Raw genomic sequence first — 19898 nt, 5'->3', positions numbered from 1 at the left:
AATAATAATAAAAAAAAAAGTATGGGGGGGACCTTTACAATTCAAAATATCTCTTGCAAATTTTGGTACAGCTTCTGTGCAGATAAAAATATACATAGGAAATATTTAAGAGTTACACATTATAAATGTAGGTGTACTATACATTTTTTTTTTTTTTTTTTTTAAACATGAGTTTGTTTTTTTTCCCCCCCAAGTGCACACTGAAATAAAGGACCAGGGTACTTTAAGAGAAAACTAAAGCATTCAATATTAAAAACAACAAATGTCAAATGAGAACAATGTCATTAACAAAAATAAAACAAAACCTTTTGTCCTCTGGAAGTTAACTAAGAAAAATGAGAGCTCCATGGAGAATCTCCAACAGGCTGAGACAACCAAACAAAATGAGAAGGTACAACTGCTGTGCATCACGGCTCAATGGGCGGTGTTTAGGACTCGGAAAGACAGCCAAACAGCTCTGGGTCTCTGTCAGGGGACTCGAGGAAGAGCAGGGGGCTTCCTCGCAATGAAGCATCCATGCTTACTCCCAAGCCCGACGATGAAGAGCTGCTGTGGGAGGCAAAAGGATGGAAGTGTAAATTCAGTATTATATAGTGAGAAGTCCGATTTAAAATGCAAACCATTCTGTTCGAACTCGTACCTTTCACAGTCAGAGTCACATGAGGCCTTATCTTCTAATCTACTGAGGTAACTGCTGCTGGAGCGTTGTATGGCTTCTGCTACCGTGTACTTGGTCTTGCCAAGGGCACACTTTTCAATCTTTGTGATGCTGAGGTTTGACTGGAGGAACAGATGAAGACGACTGTCCGATAACAACAGAGGTGCTTGAAGAATGCTAGAGCAAAAGGAGACGGTGTCAAACTGTGAACTTAGACATTAAAGTAGGGTTAGCATGGGGCAAGATCAGCAGCAAGTCTAACTTGCTTCCAGCATGTTATCCATCAGTCTTTGAGGGTGTGAAGAGTGGGCAGAGTAAAAGGGTACCGCTAGGTGGCAATGCTTTAATTTGATCAGCCAGTGCTTTAGCTGCAAAGCAACTCACATTTCTAAAAACTCCTGCAAGCCTTTCATCCTATGTGAGACCTGCTCTGTGTTCCTCAGACTAAAGAAGGGATTCCAGGGTGGCAACTTGGGTAATTCTCTGGACAGAGAAAAAAGAAAGTGCCCTTAGAGAAAACTTATTTCATGCTCAATAAAAAAGGTCAGATACAATGGAAATTGTTTAATTGAAATTAAACATTAAAAATATCGATGAATCTCAGGGTTGAGCATACATAACCAGAGCATTCTGTTCCAGACAATGACGCAGCCAAACAAAATCACTGTAACGTCGTCTTACACAGGAGGTCTTCTTCCGAAAACACATGCTGTTGGTCTACAAAGACAGATATCATTTCAGTTGACGGTCCATATAAACTTAAAAACAAAATTGAGCCATAAGGTAAATCTAGAGCTGTGCCCCCCCCGCAACACTTACATGTAAACATATCTGGTAGTCGATGTGCGTGTGCCAGAGGTCATCTTTAACAAGTCTCGGATCCCGCACACAAACACTGATGAACTCCTAGGAAGTCAACAAGCAGGATTCCATTAGTTTAGAATAGCTTATAAAAATTAATTTATGATTTAAATGAAAATACAGAAAGATGCGTTTGAGCAAAATTATTTTCCAATGGGCCTCGATTCTAGGACATCATCAAAACGTCAACCCAGATGCAACTGCACAAATACAAGACAATAGGAAGTGTGGAAGAGCATGCTTGATCACTTACAGTTTTTGAGAGACTGTCTAGCATACTGTCCATATTGTGTACAAAAACCTGCCAGAGATAGGAGAGACAAATAGAGCCTGTAGAATTCAAAGTGATCTATTCAACACCAAAAGTCTTATTTTAGCAAAAAAATGCAACTGATGTAAAATAAATAAACAAATCAGTTCAACTGTTGCATTACATTTTCATGAAAACAGCAGAAACACAGTAATAAGCAGTATGGCAGCCAAAGTCCATTGTTTTCAAAGCTTGAAACATTGTGTAGAGCACAGGCCTGGTTAGTGAATTAATACTTCAAGGATTCAGCAGTGCAAATGTTTGGAGCTGATGAGGCATAAAGGAGAACAAAGGCCAAGAAGGAGGATTTAGCTTGAAAGGGGAAAATCTTGACCATAAACAACTTAATATGGACTATAAACGAACACACCAAAACAGTACACAACAGCAAGATAGCCTTTTCTGGCAGTAATACAGGCCAGCCCAGCTCTTTAATTATTTATTAAATACACATAAGAATTATTATACAAAGCCAAACTGCAGAGACGCATTTTCCTTCTTAGATAATCAATGTGCAAACCTGATATGTAACTTTGCCTTATGATTTTACAACAATGTTGTGTCACATGACAAGCATATCTAACTTCAGCAGCATTCTGGATCATTTGCCCCTTGACACCTTAATGAGACATGTCATTTAGCCAAGCAGAGCTAATCAATAAGTGCATACGGTGTTCATGAAATCCTGAGGTTATCTCAGTGAGATTCGCCAAACACCACTGAGAAACATCACATGAAATCACATGCCATTAAAGACTGATCTAATTAGATATACCCAGTAATAAGAAGTCATACAGACTGCATGTGCATGTTGATGTGAGAATGTATTGTTTATGGTAGCAGTGCTGCACAAACTATCAGTAAGTCCTGGACTTTAAAAGGAGGGGGAAAAATGCTACTGTTGTTTACAGAAATCAACATCTTGCACATAATCTTTGTTCAATGCAAGTGAAATCTCAGTCTCAGCCACTATGGGTTACATAATAACAATCAAACAATCACCCACCCATCATATGGCATTAATATCTGCAGAGCTCACGATACATACACACACACACACATACACACACATCCTGGATAAAGACTTAAGTATTCACATTTCTAAATACATTTAACTATCAATATATTACAACTAAATAGTCGTCTATGTAAAACTAAAAGACAAGTAAATATATATATATATATATATATATATATATCTATACACACACACATTAATTGCCAACTATTTAATACAGCGTGAAGATTGTTCACATAGCCTACTGATGATAGTAATTAAGTCGTAAGTTTCTGCTGCCTTTGGGATGAAAAAAGACGAAAGTGTGAAACAAAACAGCAAAACATGCTCTTCTCATTTGAATTTTAATCCCAATTTGATCCTACCTTTTCCTTCCTCACTTCCCGAGCAGTAATGCGGTGATTGTGATCAACAAGGGAGCGGCTCGGTGCTGTGGCTTGAGGTCCAGCCCTGTCCGGACTGAACTGCTGCTAAACTGGAAACTACTCCGTGTGGCCTCAGCCTCGGATCTTATTCACGTCTGTTCTCCCCCCGGGAAGGTCGCAGACGTCTAAAATTACCACAAAATTTAAATTAAAAAGAAAGGAGTTGTAAAAAAAATAATAATTATAAATCTCAAGTTGTTAAACTAAGCCCAGGCACGGAGAGACAACGTGAGGAACGCGTCGGCCGCTCCCCAACGAACACCTGTCCCTAATTCACTGGGAGGGGTCTGTTTAAATAGTATCACCTGGTGGGAGGAGGCGATCTAATGGTGAAGGAATGAGTAGTAACGAGGCGGATGAACGATAACCTTAGACATTGCAACATTTACTATTTGTCTATTTAGTGCTATTGATTGGACCAAAGATATTCAAATAACCTTTAGTACCGTTTGTGTGGCTAACCGAGGTGCCATGGCCAAACCTGTCAACAAAAATGTTTAAAATGAATTTTGAAGTCAGTCCATTCGTCAGTCAGCACGAGTTGAAGTTATTTACATGCAAATAATAACAAATGCACAAAGTAAAAAGAAGAAGAAGAAGAAGAACCATCGTCTATCTTGGGGTAAAATGTCTCCACTGTATTGTTCACTCAATCTTCTATGTGTGTGTGTGTGCATAGAAAACAATGGTCAATATCCAACTGATAACATTTACATTTAACATTTTTGCTGACTAAAACTGTAAGTGTGTAACAAAACAGTATACACGGGTCATCCACAGTCACTGTAAAAGAATACAGCCACTGATTACCCTGCTGCAGACTTACACTGTGATTCTTACCTGATTGGGTTTAGAAGACACGTTGATTTTTACAGCTGTTTGCTTTTCATAGTGGTGGTTATTGTATTGTATTGTTTCCTATAGACACAAAAGATAAGTGCAATGCAGCAACAGCAAGAGACCCAAAGCTTGTCATCACTGCATTACACCCATAACTTTCACGGTGACGCTCTCAAGTCATCCAGTTTTGTTATCAATCACTTTTACTTTTCACACAGTCTGATACCAGCAATGTTAAAAAATAAACCCTGTAAACTCCAGACCACCCTGCACTGGAATAAAATCACCACTTGCGCACTTACTGCCCACAATTACAATTAAGATTTAAGACTGTAATCAAAGAGTTCTTCCCAAAGTTGTCAGAGGTTCCTACCAAAATGCTTTCCAGCCCAGGAGTGGAGGTTACATGGGTGTTAACTAGCCTACTCCTTCAAGTGAAATGAAGGAGGCTGCAGTCTGCTGATTTGCACATAAAGTCAAGTTTTTGATGATTGCTTTTCACTTTCAAAGTTTTATTATTAGCTAGGGGAGAAAAGCTTTCTTCTGGCTTGAACTCTCCAGATAATCTAATTGTATGGTTATTTAGCTAATGAGTGCAATCCAAAAAAGTGCTGAAGAAAATGCTGACTTAGGAAACTGCACCATGATTTGGATTATAGACAATAATCATGTGCTATACGCACAAAGCCACAGATAAGATCCTGGTAATACAGGAACAGGAGACATCCACAAAGTCCTTTTCTTCCCTTGTGCTGAGATTCAGTAAGAAGAACTTAACAATACATTAACATCCCATAGTGACCATAGTTCTTCAGCCTTTTCAGCTTGGTGGTTATTGTATTGAAGAATGGCATACAGGACGTCATCTGTTCTTGTATTACCAGGATCTTATAATCATCTATATTTTCAGAAACGTTACTATGTAATTAGAAGCACTTGATCATGGGTTGACTATTGGGTTTTCAATGTAAAGAAATCGTGGGTTGTTGTAAGCTTGTGGTGAGACAATCTGAGAAGATTAGCACACAATTGATGACTGTGCTTCCCTGATTAGAAGTTTGATCTAATCAAGACATTCCAGATTTAAGATGTCCCATAAAATGTGAAAATAAATACAAAGGAATAAAAATAACTTTTATAAAAGAGTTCTGCATGCCACAGTACTTGTAGTTAATGTGGGGAATAGTGATGGTTGGATTCATTTTTACCAGGTCTTGATTGTTTGAATCATTTAATATCTTTTTTCTTTCTCTCAGCATTTTTGGTTCTAGAGATAAAAAAAAGATTCATTTAGAATCCTTTTTGGTATAATTTGCCTATTAATTTGGGTAGTTACTGTGGCTATGGATGTGTCATGAGGGATTTATTTATTTATTTATTTTATAAACCTGAAAACTGTGAGTTGCAAGAGAAATTGCATCAGCACTAATGCACAATGGTCCAAAGTTTAACTCTTGTGCCCTAATGCCAGTCATGAGATTGTTACACTCACTCTGGCAGAGGCAGCCATGCAGTCTGGAGACATGACCTCAGAGAGGTTGGCAGCGGCGAAAATGATTTAATCAGGTAAAAGTAGCAATGCCACAATGGGAAGATAAAATACAAATCCCACATTTAAAATCATTTCAGTTAAAAGGAACATGGACTTTTTAATTATACTATTGAGTAATCGTGTAATTTAAACTATAGCAATGCATCTTTATTATTATCTTTATATTATTATTACTATTGAAATTATTGAGTTTCTTGTTTTCTTTAGGTACAAATGAACTGGTAGTTAAACAATAAATGTTGTGGCATCAAAGCATTAAGGGTTGTCACCTCAAAATAGTACAGATTCAGGTGAGCTAAACCACTGTGTTCCCTTGAATGTTGATAATGCTTATCAACGGTGTTCATACTTGGGTCAATGAGGGAACACTTTAATGACTACAAACAGGCTTGCATTCATATTGTGCTTTTCTAGGCTACCAACTGCTCAAAGTGCTTTACAGCACTTGCTACATTCACACGCGCAGATGGCAGAGGCTGCCACGCAAGGTGTCAACCTACTCATCAGAAGCAATACAGCCCTTCCTATCTACAACACTCCAAGATATGCTCAACCCTTCACACAGTCTCACACCACTGGGACAGCCATCAGGAGTAATTTGGGTTTCAGAATTTCTCCAAAGGACACATGCAGCCAGAGCTTGAAGCAAGTGCCTTCCAGTTCATGGGAAACCTAATGAACATGACTTGGCTCTTCAATACTGAAGCAGCAACCTTTATGATCTTTGACCCCCGACTTGTCATGTGCAGAAAATGACAAAGACAGGATAACATACTCAGTGGTAAAGGTCAAACATTAAGTCAAACTCTTCAGGGACCACTGAAACATGTCATAACCAGTCAATTTGGGAATTTTGTCATCACTTTAAACTTTGTTGTGTTTGTTTTCACTTATTTGAATTTTGATGTGGACATGTTCAAAACCACCATTTACTGCTAGAATTACCCAAAATTAGGAAAACAGACAGCTTTGAAAACTTTGCCCAGGAAGCTTAACGGAAACATTCAATCAGGCATCCATATCATGAACCAAGTTCCAGGTTTCAAACAGTACTATCAAAATGCTGTAATTTACAAATTTATCAAAAAATGAAAACTAAATCAAGTTGTAAAAATCTAATCTAAATGAATTCAGTTAACTCTGCATATGTCTCTTCCTTTGCAAATTCTGAATACATTGATTGGAACCATTAAGAAAACAAAAACAAGCAAAATAAATCCCAACAGTGGAAATTGGTCACATAAAACCTTTATTAGAACTTCAAATAATATTTACAGGCTAAGTATACAAAATGCACTTTTAGAACAAAACATCAGCACTAGTGTGGGAAAAAGACAAAAATCAGAATCCGGCATGAGATGATACATAAGCTTAACTGATCAGAGTAGGTATTTATATTTCACCAAATTTGATCAGGTATGAATACAGGTGGTGTTGGCTTTTCTCTAAGAATATGGTTTCAAAACTGCCATCAAATAAATATTAACAACAGAAGACTTCATTGAACATCAAAACACCATCACTTGCACAATCAGTTCAGCTAATATGTACAACACAGCTCTCCTTGACTGCCACCCAATGTGACGGCTTAAAAAAAAATAACCAAGCTAACCAAACTGGAAGGCAAGACAAAGGAGAGAATTCAGTCCTGAAAAAAGGGCATAAGTGGTGCAAGGGCTTGCAGGGAAGTACTACTGAACTTCATCCTCTGGACAGGAATGCCATGTCAGCCTCTCCTCATAGAAGGAAATGACAACCTGAGGGCAGCGAGTGTTGGCCTCACGGGCAGGGACCAAGTCAGCTTCATCCGAGTCTTTCCTTAAGGCAATAAAAGCAAAGAAAAAAAATAAAACATCACAGCAAAACTGGACCCTAATTGATTACAAATTAATTCATTTTCATGTACATTTTATTTATCTCTGAGGGACACAACAAAGCCAGAGTATCATCACAAGTAATAATGGACTTGCTTTTTTGGATTGCACTCATATTCAATGTTTCAAGAGCAAAACATTTAAAAAAAAAAGAAAAAAAAAAGATGACAACACAACTGAGACATCTGGACATAAAGAAAGAGAATGATTTCCTTTTATACTAACCATTTCATCAAGAACATCAACTCCCCGCTACTGTCTGTTGCACCAATGATCCGTTCTGGTTCGAGGTTCCTTGCAAAGCCACGTGGTTTCTCAGCCTATGAGTGACAGATATGGTGAGCTTATGCAAGAAACTTTGTGGCATGTAGTTTTGTGACAAACAGTTACAGTTTTTTTTTTTTAATTGATGCTGAGATCCAAAGCTCATTACAGGACAGGTTCAGTAGCTGTAGCATTTGAATAAAAGCATATACTTGGATATGGCACATAAAACTATTTGTAAACTCACAGCATCTTTCTTCTTGGCTTCAGTCTCTGGCTCATCTGTTGATGCCTTCCTTTTAACAGGAGCTGGCTTCTCCTTAACGTTCTTCTGAGCTTCCAAAAACCCTGAAATCAGCTCTGGACAGTCCAGGTTCTCTTCAGGCTCCCAGGTATTGTCAGCACTATACCAAAAGGAGGAGGGTGAGCATTTGCATTGCAAAATATCCCATAACAGTTTCTACTGACACATGCAAACAATATGATCAACATTACAAACTAGTTTGTATTCATGCAACCAGTGACTATGGATAATGGCACAACCCCATACCAGGGAAGCACTTCCAGCTCAGAGGGAGTCCCAGGCAACTCACTCTGTAAATCCTTTCCACTTCAGGTAGAATTCTACTTTCCCATTAACAACACGTTGGTCAAGCACTTTTTCCACAACAAATTCCTCAGGTTCCTCCTGTGTCTCCAGTGAATCCTTCTTCACATTACTCTTCTGTTTCTTACCCATGTTGTGACCTAAAAAACGAGGAATAGTAAGAATTTTAACTGCTTAGAGGTTTTACACTGTCGCCCCAATATTTCACACGGATATGCACAAAACTACTTCACTCATTCACATTAAGTTAGAAAAAAAAAACATCCCCCAAAACAGTCATTCATTGTGATAACGTTGCATTAGCTGTTGTTCGGGTAACCACGAAGAACAGCGTAACGTACACAAACATGGCAGCGGGTTCAAGACAAGACAATACTATTATAACGTTAAGCTGCGAAATAACTTAGCCATGCGTTTGCAAAATATTCGAAGGTAGCCAAATCACGAAGTGGCGTTATCTACGTTAGCCAACATGCTAATCATAGTTAGCATGTTAGCTATATAATAACTGTATATTATATCGCGACTGAGACAAGAAGACTTCCTTAACTGTGACGCTTGCATTGCACTATTCTTTAAGATGATTGGTCTTGAAAAGGAAGCTAAAACACATTACTAATCAAAGCGTTGTATCAACGATTTCATTAAGCAATTTACGGTTAACGCCAGGCTCGTTAACACACAAAACTAAATTCTAATTACATACTAATTTAACATTAGTCAAAACATTCGGGTAACATTATCCGGCAAGATACGTTTGCATATAGTAAGATGATAGGATGTATGCATGTAAACAAACTTAAATATTCTACCTAGCTAACGCTGTTGGGAGTAACCTTAACGTAAAGCTCCCCTTTTATGCGCAAACTGCGCTCCTTGCTACACGGTACAACAAAGCTACCATTAGCTTCATTGCCTGGATCTGGCAATATAATTGGCATCGGTGTCGCGTTGCAACATTTAAAATAAATTATAGCTGTGTACTCACCCAAAAAAACAACAAAAACTGATTCAGTTAGGCCTCCTTACCACGCGGTCAGTCTTTGGTCTATTTCTTTTCTGCTGCACTGCAGGGCCGGCGCCAAAAGCCACAAGGCTTCTACGGAAGCCTGGAAGGAAAAAGCGTGTTGCCTACTGCGTTCAAGTAAACCGTCATTTGTAACAGCAGGTCAAGCCAGTTGAATTTTCATGCGCATCTATTCTTGCCAGTACGGTACGGTGCTTGAAGGGGCCAAAAAGGTTGAAACTCGCATTACACCAAACAAACATTCAAGCCAAGTTTTGTTGGAGTTGACGTCAGCAAATAAGCTCTAAATTGATTAAACAATTTCCATAAATTAAGTGGAAAGTCATGTCAAATGACAACACACCATTCATAAAGTCCATTTGAACTTTGATATTCATAATTAATTTTCAGAGGAAGCCTGTTCAGCACAACTCTGAATATAAATGTGAAATCCAGAACTATTACTGTACAGTTTCAGAAAAAAGGAACACTAAAATCGAAATTACAATGTAACAGAAACTTTCTCTTATTTCACCTGTCATGATAGCAAATCTTTTGGTTTGCTGAATTTTTCATCTTGTTGAGGATGACCCCGTTTATGACCATATGAAATGTTATTTCACTGCTCAGTTTTTAAAGTAGTTTGAAATAGTTTGATCCAAAAGAATAACAATAATAATAATCCATCATCATCCTAAGGAGGCTGGCCAGAATTTCCAAACTGACCCCAAATGACACAAGAATGACACAGCCTGTTGTTGTTGTTGCTTTTTTTGTTTCTCAGTCACAAAAGGCAAAGTCTGTAAGAGCATTTCAAATTTCATTTCATTCAACAATCACCATGCAAACAAAAACATCTGCCTCCAGCAACAAAGAAAAACAAGTTTATGTAGTTTATACAAACAGCAAAGTAAACACTTGGTCAAACCGGAAAATTAAATACAAATTTGCGAAGAATTAGGGGGGAAAAAAACAACTCCATTTAAATCACTCACTCAATCATCCAACTTCATGGCAACTTCTACTAAATACTTAAATTCAACTCTCAGATAATCTCAAACATATAAAAAGCAACATCCAAAATGAGAATCGGTCCTATTAAATAGTTGGTGGTTGTGTATTTTTTTCCAAAATGGGATGGTTAGGGTATATTAAGGGCCATTTCTGTAATGAAGAATTTGTTGTTAATGAGTGCACTTAAGTTCCCCTAAAAAGGGTTGATTTTTTTTTTAAATTTAGCCAAAACCTATAACAAAGGTGTGAGGTAGAATACAATCTTGCCAAAACTATTAAGTAATTCAAATTAGGAAAGGAAAATTCTGCTTGAAACACATTTTTAAATTTAAAACATAAAATGGGAACCTCATTAAAAACATTTCTGTCAAGATAATGTGCATCTGTGTGTACACACAAACACACAATAATTCAATACAAATTAAGGCCTTGTCAGTTTAATCATTGGTGTACTGTATGTCATCAAGACATAAGGAAAACAACTTTTTTTTTTTTTTTTTACATTTCAGTTCAAATTTCTACTTGAGAGTTCATTACCGCATATATTTTAAACAAACCTGTAAACTTCAGATAGGTACTGTGGCAATATTCTAACCATTTTAAGATAAACATATCATTATGAAAAACAAAACAAAACAAAACAGATACAGCCCTTGGCCGTCTCATGATGCACAAAAGCACTTCATGAATTTCAGAAACTTTAATAAATACATTGTTTGGCCTCCTTATATCGAGAAGGTATACTTTTAGAGGCAAAATTACATGAAAACAGACAGAATCCTCCCCACAAATCTCTATCGAGTAACTGTCACAATGCTGACTTTTAGACATGTCTGGTTGTCTATGCTTTTTTTTTTTTTGTTGTTGCAAAAATGGTAAGAGGCACAAAGAGAAACGGGTAGCATCGCCCAGAGCATAGCTGTTGCCTTAAACTGCCCAGGATTCCTCGTTCATGTTCAAAAAGCAAATGTCCAGTGTTTAAGCTACATTTTTCCCATGAGAATTTTTATTTACAAAAGTTTTTTTTTTTCTTTTATGCAGCTTTTGCAGATTGAGGCTCCCAACAGTGGTGAATCCACACCCATTTACAAAAGCAGGAGATCCCAAAATCAGAGTCAGGCAACTAAATTCAGAAATATATCAAAACCTAAATGCTCAAGTCTCAGCTGGCAATACTGCATCATTGCTTTTTGTCCTTCTTTCTCTTGTCCGTTTTGTTCCCAGTCGATGTGGAGACAGCAGCCCGTCTTACAGGCTGAACTACAACCCTCCCATTTGCCCCGCACTGCAGGGTAAATCTTTCTGGGTTCAGGGGCTGTCCTGACTCATCCCTCAGCCGGGCCAGGATATCTATGGTCAGCTGCTTTATTTGCTGTCCCACAGCACCCATTGTCTTGGCTGTAAGCTGTTTCTCCCTCAGGAGCCTGTCTCTCTGAGCATGCAACCTTTCCACCTCCTCCTGGAGCCCTGTGATGGCATCTAGTTTGCGCTTCCGGCAATTCTGCGCTGCCAGTTTGTTCTTCCCCCGCCTGCGGATGTCCCGCAGGAGGGTCACCTGTTCAGGGGAGAAGCCGTGACCGTCTAGGACCTCCAGGAACTCCTCCACAGGCATGTTGACAATCTGCAGGACAGAGAATGGGATGCACATGGCACGAGCACGCAACTCATCGCGACTCAACTCCCTCTCATCCAACCTTGACTCATCATCGTCGCTGAGAGGCTCCTCTTTGATACCTTTGTGGGGAAGTGTTATGGATGGTTGGTCAAAGAAAGCAGGAGATGAGTAGCTGTGGTCATGCCACACACTCTCACTCAGATCAATGGGTGACCACGTTGTAGTGTAGTCCATGATGCGTTTTGAGGGGACTGAATCCACCTCACTGCTATAGCCTGTAGCTCCACAGTCATCCTCACAATATGAGCTGGACGATGATGACATCTCAGATGAGCCTGGGTGAATGAGGGGTTATTTACTGTATTAGTATGTATAACAAATAATGATCAATCATGGTTTCACATACCATAGCAATAAACACGTTTAATCTACAAGAATTTGTAGAAATTTGAACCAACCTGGGGAGACTGGACCTCCAGAGCTGCTCTCCAAGGAGAGGCCGGAGTCAGAATCCAAGTCCTCCAGGACCTGTGGATCTATGCTCCCAAGACAGCTCATCAACTGGATGTCCATAGTGTCCAGGTCTTCTAAACCTAGCTGATTGATCTGGTCAAACACAGCCTCATCCAGACAGTTACCCAGTGCACTATGCTGTGACACATTTCCAGTTAAATTACATACTGAAGCAAAGGGGAGAGCTGCCAGGCCCAATGCCATCCCTGGTGACGCATCAGAGTGTGAGGGACTTGTGGATTCCAGACGGAAGAGGGTTCTTTGTTGTTGGGCAACTGGCCTGGACTCAACTCTTTCAGATGCCACACCAAAAGCTCCAGCGCTGGTTACTGTGGCATCATGCAAACTGACATCCTGGCTGATGGCGTTGGTGATGTCTGTGTCGAGGTGTGACAGGCGCTCAGTAACAAGGGAGTCCAAGTCCTACACATGACAGATTTCATCTTAGTCTTTACGAATCCTCCACAACATGCAGATCATCACCAGCTTATTCATCAGAATTACTGTTTAGAAACCAATATTAAGCCTTGTGTAAAATTGATTTTCAGACATCATTAATGAACATGAACAGACAACTTACATCAAGGTCAGTAACAGACAGAGAGAGTAAATTGTTCCATTGCTGGTCAATATCAATGGTAGAAGGATGGAAGCGTGCTACATCAGGCAGTGCAGTGATGCCTTCAAGCAGACTCTGAAATGGATTTAAAAAAATGCATAGAATAAAACACCGACAGGGTACGTTGTATGTTTTGTTGCCAAACTTATATTTCAAATGTGAATATGTTATGTCTCCCTCAGAGACATTCCATAATCATTGTGCTTTAACATCCCTTATCTTACAAAGTGTTACCAGAACAGCACCGTCATTTAAAGGGTGTAATTTGAGTGAGGCTGTTACGTGAGAACATGGTTTTCTGGTCACAAGAAAATGAATTTTCAAGTTTGAAACACATGTTGTGACAGACTGACTGTAGTGTGTATTCTTATAACAAAATCAGTATAGTTCCTTTTCAGAAAACAGGAAATGTTCAAACACTGATAGTAAACACCATACAGCAAAAACTGAAGGCAAACTGTAACAAACCTCTTGTTCCAGTGTGGAACTGTGAGCCAGCTGAGTGAGTGGGGCAGGTTCTTCCTCCACTTTAACTTTAGCATCACCATCCTGATTAGACAAAGAAAGGCAGATGAAGAGAAAAAGAAGAAAGAATGGAGGAAGAGGAAAGTCAGAATTCAGAATAGAAGCAAAAAAAAAAAAAAAATAGACAGAGAGAGAGAAAAAAAAGTTAAGACATTTACATTTCTAGTTTGGTAATCCCAACATGGCCAGAGAAAAGCTTTGTTTTAATAACTAACTGTCTGTGAAGATTCTCAGTCATCCAGGTCATATTCAGTCAAAGGGTTGAAGCGAGGTGTCAGGACTTTAGAAGATTAACTTGAAGACGTTTCACTGCTAATCCAAGCAGCTTCATCAGTTCTGAAAACTGTTGGTGGGGAAACAAATATATATACCTCAGTGGGTGTGGCTAGGTGAAACTACTCAAACAAAGGTTCTGATGGTCCTGCAATTTGCCTGTGTGGTGTGACTGCCAGTGATGGCCCTCTATGTCTATGTCTAACGACTGACTATCTGTGTCTAACAACTGGCTAATGGCTATGAGTCTGTTCCTGGGTTCTGGCAGGACGTTTAAAGACAGCTTTCATGTGAATTGGAGTGAAACTTCCTGGATATGGATGGGAGGACAGCATTGTATGTGCAAGAGAGATGATGTCTGAGGCCACCACGTCTGTTAAGTGAAGGTTTTTCCAACTTGTGCTAGCCACCTCCACAGGACAAGACTCAGTGGCCCATTTGCATCTCAAGGAAAAGGGATATTCCTTTGAAGACAACGATGTCCTCATTCTAGACAGAGATGACAGGTGGTATAAAAGAAGTGTCAAGGAAGCCATCCACGTCAAGTTGGAAAAAACAAATTGCAGGACTATCAGATCCTTTGTTTGAGTAGTTTCACCTAGCCACACCCACTGAGGTATATATATTTGTTTCCCCACCAAGAACTTTCTTTCAGAACTGATGAAGCTGCTTGGATTAGCAGTGAAACGTCTTCAAGTTAATCTTCTAAAGTCCAGACGCCTCGCTTCAACCCTTTGACCAACTGTTGGAACTCTGCAGGGAACAAAGACCAGCTGTACAGACTATATTTAAGCACAACTTCCTTGATATTATTGCTATAATATAATATTTATTGCTATAAACTATTGCCTAATTGCTCTCCCTGACCATTTTAGATGTTTTAAGACACTCCATATACAGCAGTTAATGTAGGTTGCCAACTGTGTGCCACAGACACAATATTTGTGACATCTCAAACAAAGACAAAAACTATTTTCCATACTCAAAAGACAGAAAGGGGATTGATCCTCACCTGTTCCAAAAAGATAATGAGTGCTGAATCAGTTAATGTTAATCAAAGCAAAAATATGACAAACTGTACTCTAACGAACTACATCCTCATACAGTAAAGTAAGCTTTTACGTATAAAAGGATTTGTCAACATCACATTATCCAGTGAACGAAAATTCGAGTGTGAATGGGCAGAGTTTAAGTATTCAGCACAGCTTTTGTGTAAGCAAGCAGAGTGTGTGAAGATCTAAGCTTTACTTCTCCACCTCTCAAGGACCACAGCTGGCAGCTGAGTCTCAAGAAAGGGGATACAGTTACACAAATGGCAACATCAACTGCCCTCAGGACAAAACATCCACAAAGCAGCTGTTTCTATCCTGAGTTACAAAAACTGCTTCACTGTGACAATTAACTATAATGTCTTGGTGTTATTAGTCTTCTAAACATAATAGCAGTCACATATTGCATACGGCACCTACACAAAGTATGACATATTTTCAATCAGTGCTTTTTAACAACACAACCAGTCCGTAACATTTTACAGCTGCATGGTCATCGAATGCACTGGTCTTATTGGTGAAGGTAATTCTATTGTCCTAACTATTCAGAGAGGGCTTAATGTGGCAGTAATGAAGGGTGACAGGTGCACCAGACAGTTAGTTGAATACTTGCCATGCTGTACATCACACTACATAGTCTCATTAACTGCATATATGGATCAGTTATTTATTTAGGCAGATGAGTTAATTAGGCAAGAACTTTATCACTGAAATGCAATCTGTGACCCAGGAAGGGTTGAACCCTACAAACTGAAAGTGGAAGAGCATTACAAGTTTTGCCAAAAAAATGATCACATCATGTTACCTTGTTTACAGGTGCACCAGGAAATATTAAACATAATAAGTTACTGGTTGGTTGGATCAGGGCCAATCTTTGTGTAACACGGGTTAAATGCCGCTACTTAAATAGTGACAGCATTGAAGAAGTTTTGCCTCTACTTCATTACCTCAATTAGCTAAGTATTCTAGCTGACCAGCCAACCCTCTTGGCCATACAGCTTAGTTATAAGCAAAGTTTGTTAACTTTATGCTACCTCACATACACTTGCCTCTTTAAGAAACCCGCAGGCTCCAGCGTTGCAAGGCCCATGTCCGAGTTCGGGAGTTGTTTGGCACACCTCATGGCCTCTGTCAGGCAGGTGTTCACTGTCATCCCTAGCTTCGTCCCGGGGGCTTTCTAACCCTGAGCTGGTGTCAGCGTTGTTGCTGGTTGAGGGCCCGGAATCAGCCTTGTCACTGGCAGACACTTGGTGCACCAACCATGCGTTCAACTGTGTGGGGAACCGCGGAGAGCCGAGCGTCCTCACCTCGTCTAGTAGCCGTCGACTTGCAAAGAAATAGTCCAACTCGGGACATTTTGGATGCACACTATATCCGTCAAGAGTGTCTCTCAAATTATGAAAGGGTGTCTGGGTGTACGCTGAGCTAGGACCCAAGTTAATCTCTATCAGAGGCGTGTAATAGCCGTTTAAGTAGCTGTCGATATCCACGCGAACTCCAATCAAACTGAGCAAGATTGTTAACTGGATCAGACCTTCTGTGAAGTATTTTTTCGCGATTTGCATTTTATAAATACTTTCAGAGCTGTAGATTATTGTGAAATCCTGACCCAACAGTTCCTCTTTCCCGAATGGACAAAGGGAAAAGCTAACAAAAGAGCACGCCTTCCCCTGTCAGACAAAGAGGTCCGCCTGTACCGGCGAAATCGTTAGATAGCTATGCTAGCTCTTAGCAGTTAGCTATCAGCTTTAATTACCGGCTAATGGGAAACTCTTGGCGCAAACATAGCGAAAACGATGCTCTTCTGCCCCTTGCAACGGACAAATTATTCGTATGTGACCCCTGGCTATCAAACACTTCCTCGCATTTATAATTAACAAAAAATCAAATATCTGAAAGGCTAAACGCTGTCAACGTAGGGTGCTGCTACTGGGGAAACTTCGCTACAGGATTTGCATAACTCATGCAGATTGGACAAAAGCGATCATCGCAACAGAATATGATTGGACAACATGAAAGTCAGTTATAATTTTGACCAATGAGAAAATGGGACAGATGTTAACTACCGCCAGCCTCCACCCTTACTACACATGTTTGTTAGAGATATAAAACTAAACCGATCACTTCAGAAATGTGTATCAAACATTGTTCTTTGCAGGATAGTTTTCCTACTATCAACAGTTAGGGGATTTCAAAGAGATTCCACAGGAGCATGTTTAGGTTGTATTTCCGGGGACGTTTGTGCTACTGACCTGCTTCTCTTCTCCCCCCACCCCAGTTTTTTGGTCTGCTGGTGAATGGCTGAATTACAGTTTGAACTTGTTCAACTCAGGGAAACGCTAACGATGGAACCGTGGCAACATCTTAAACACTGGACATCAAAAACAATTCATACTTTATTCATTATTATCTGTGGAAAATAATAATATCGCTAAATAATCCACTTATTCAAGCAGGCTACTGTAGGTTAAATACAAATACAAAAAATCTAAGCATGACAGTTTGGAATCCAATATATTACTCTGGATTAAACCAATATGAAACAGTTAAAATAGCTCCATGTCTACCAGTTTCAATGTTAAAATGTCATTTGCAGCATCAGTAATAATAATCTAATGGTATACGATCTAATAATATAACAACGTTTTGGATAATGAGATATATTTGGTCTATTTTTTGTTAAAACTTCTCCACCTATAGCTTTAGTTAATTCAGTACATTAAATGCAGGATTTTTAAATGGAACATGTATAACGTGCTATTGCTACTTTTGCTTATGGGAAAAGGACTGAATACTTTAGACTGCTTATGATATCAGAATTGGAAGAAGAAGAGGGAACTTGTACCATCGTGGGTATAAAGTAGAGCACACTTGTACTGAGCATCATATTATCACAACATAAATGTTATTTAATGACATTGAACTGAAACATTAGTCCCTCTTAGCTGAACATGTTCAGACCCATGATGTTGTTGATAATGTAAAGAGATCAGCTTAGCCTTGGCCACGAATCAGTTATTTGGATGTTTGAAGGTCTGCCTCATCAGTAATTTTAGTCCAGGATGCCATCCATTTAATCTGAAACATAATATTTAATCAGAACGGTTTCAAACCCACTAAATTTTCTGTTCATTTATAACTTGTCATTGCTTGTGTTGCATAGGCCTACTTTATAAAATGAAGCCCCTTACAACTTTTTGAGATTGTCCCCTCCTAAGATTGATAACCTATAGGTACTTGATTGGCTCCTGAATAGTTATATTCTATTGCAACAGAGACACAAAATAAGGAATAAGAAATATATGGAAAATAAGGAATGGAAAGCCCTATGTGTTACATTTGTCTCCTTTTGCTTTTTTTATACTGCCATATGCACAAGACAAATGATAAAGGTTGTACAAAATCCTTGTTTTGCAGGAGCTCAGTCTGTCCTTCTCCAAGATCTCAGGCATAAACTAGTTTGCTTTTGTCAAGGCAATATCAAAAGGGGTGATTTCATAATACTCTTGTCTTGATATAGCCAGACATCCAGGGTTTGTGTCTGGCCAGATTAACATGTGTTTGCTGATGTCTAATTATCCAAGGCTTATGCTGGGTTATGATTAGGGACAACCTTGAGACAAACTAAAAGAGTAGAACTAGAAGACAGACAGAATTAAAAACAGACACTGTTTGCACAGCAAACATTTATTTTGAAAAAAAAAAGTAAAATCACAAATATGTACAGTACATCCAAAAGTCTTGCATTCAGTTTCAAGTGAAAATACAGAAATACCAGAAAAATAAACCATAAGCATTAATAAATATATAATACTTTTGCAAAATGAATACTTTCAGAGTTATTATGTATATTATTTTGTTTATAAGCAGCATTCAAATGCTGAAGGTTGGCAGAGGTGGAGCTAGTTTTATGTTTGGATGTTCATTACATGCCTTTATATAAAACTGAAACCTTCAAAGTAACTATTAAAATGTTGCAAAGCAGAAGTGGGTCTGCAGAAAACAGCACTACTCAAATAAAGCTCACTCACATCAAATGACCTTCCACTGCTGTGTATATTACGTTGTGGGCTCTCATCAAACAAATCAAATGTCTTTAAGGAGAGATAACAACAAAACATGAGTTGTCAGAGGAAACAGGACTGACTGCAGCAAGTTACCCACAGCAGGACTTTGCTGAAGGTTGTTACACATGAGTGTGTTGAGATCTGGCTCAACTGCGATCCCTGCTGGCCAGTAATGGTAACACCAAGGGATAACCATTTTTAAGTCACTTTCCCACTCATGAAATCAACTCAGCATTTACAAAACGTGACTTATATTTTGTAACTTCAGCTTTCTAGACTTGTTTGTTAGGAAGAAGGAAATATGAAATAGGCCTCTAGCACTATTTTCTTATGTCATTAGGTTAGTTTAAAGGTAGCTTTAATACCGGATAAATTTTGGATCAGTACAGTTTTCTTCTACAATGTGAGAGTCGTGTGTAGGCTGTGAAAGTAAAGGAAATCTGTCACAATTACTTCATCCTATAATTGCAAAGTGAGAATAAGCTGTTTAAGAACAAATTGGTAGAAAAGAAAAGAAAAGAAAAGAAAAGAAAAAAGAAAACACTGGATCTCTACTGCACTGACCTTTTACCTCAGAGTGTGGGTTAAATGAAAATCCATCATAAGCCTTTTGGGAATAGTCTGCACACATACTTTTATATGCCTGTGCACCACACAGAAATCTAGAAAAGCGTATTCAGTTCAGAAATGAGTGGCCGAATCTAGTTCTACACAGCAAGTTCAACTCACACTGCCTGTATGTCAGCCTGGCAGTCTCAACGGCAGACAGCCGAGCCCTCCTGCACAGCGTGCTGCTGCTGGGCTTATC

The 19898-nt window shown here is 39.0% G+C and overlaps 3 protein-coding genes across 6 annotated transcripts; all 3 read right to left on the bottom strand.

Annotated features, from left to right (window-relative positions):
• Nucleotides 1–222: 222 nt before the first annotated feature.
• Nucleotides 223–3556, bottom strand: snx10a (sorting nexin 10a). 2 transcript variants are annotated; one of them, XM_046416856.1, is made up of 7 exons: nucleotides 3213–3556; nucleotides 1773–1820; nucleotides 1478–1564; nucleotides 1275–1375; nucleotides 1043–1141; nucleotides 641–835; nucleotides 223–546 (listed from the first exon to the last, which is right to left on the bottom strand). In XM_046416856.1, the coding sequence occupies exons 2-7, from the start codon at nucleotides 1803–1805 to the stop codon at nucleotides 429–431; spliced, it is 633 nt and encodes a 210-aa protein (XP_046272812.1). In that variant the 5' UTR covers nucleotides 1806–1820; nucleotides 3213–3556; the 3' UTR covers nucleotides 223–428. The 2 variants fall into 2 exon arrangements, with proteins under 2 accessions (XP_046272812.1, XP_046272811.1); XM_046416855.1 differs by having other exon boundaries at nucleotides 223–549; nucleotides 3213–3554.
• Nucleotides 3557–6894: 3338 nt separating this feature from the next.
• Nucleotides 6895–9553, bottom strand: cbx3a (chromobox homolog 3a (HP1 gamma homolog, Drosophila)). 2 transcript variants are annotated; one of them, XM_046416862.1, is made up of 5 exons: nucleotides 9398–9553; nucleotides 8396–8549; nucleotides 8050–8206; nucleotides 7764–7858; nucleotides 6895–7482 (listed from the first exon to the last, which is right to left on the bottom strand). In XM_046416862.1, the coding sequence occupies exons 2-5, from the start codon at nucleotides 8539–8541 to the stop codon at nucleotides 7356–7358; spliced, it is 525 nt and encodes a 174-aa protein (XP_046272818.1). In that variant the 5' UTR covers nucleotides 8542–8549; nucleotides 9398–9553; the 3' UTR covers nucleotides 6895–7355. The 2 variants fall into 2 exon arrangements, with proteins under 2 accessions (XP_046272818.1, XP_046272819.1); XM_046416863.1 differs by lacking the exon at nucleotides 9398–9553 and adding an exon at nucleotides 9222–9241.
• A 665-nt stretch (nucleotides 9554–10218) lies between these two features.
• nfe2l3 (nfe2 like bZIP transcription factor 3) lies at nucleotides 10219–16984 on the bottom strand. Of its 2 annotated transcripts, XM_046416791.1 has the most exons (6): nucleotides 16073–16984; nucleotides 13645–13725; nucleotides 13138–13251; nucleotides 12726–12980; nucleotides 12503–12641; nucleotides 10219–12379 (listed from the first exon to the last, which is right to left on the bottom strand). In XM_046416791.1, the coding sequence occupies exons 1-6, from the start codon at nucleotides 16586–16588 to the stop codon at nucleotides 11610–11612; spliced, it is 1875 nt and encodes a 624-aa protein (XP_046272747.1). In that variant the 5' UTR covers nucleotides 16589–16984; the 3' UTR covers nucleotides 10219–11609. The 2 variants fall into 2 exon arrangements, with proteins under 2 accessions (XP_046272747.1, XP_046272746.1); XM_046416790.1 differs by having other exon boundaries at nucleotides 12503–12980.
• Between the last annotated feature and the right edge of the window lie 2914 nt (nucleotides 16985–19898).

This window comes from Scatophagus argus, chromosome 17 (genome assembly GCF_020382885.2).
Source record: "Scatophagus argus isolate fScaArg1 chromosome 17, fScaArg1.pri, whole genome shotgun sequence".
NCBI classification, from domain to species: Eukaryota; Metazoa; Chordata; class Actinopteri; family Scatophagidae; genus Scatophagus; species Scatophagus argus.
Note: the sequence above shows the minus strand (reverse complement) of the source record. Positions and strands in the feature narration are given on the sequence as shown.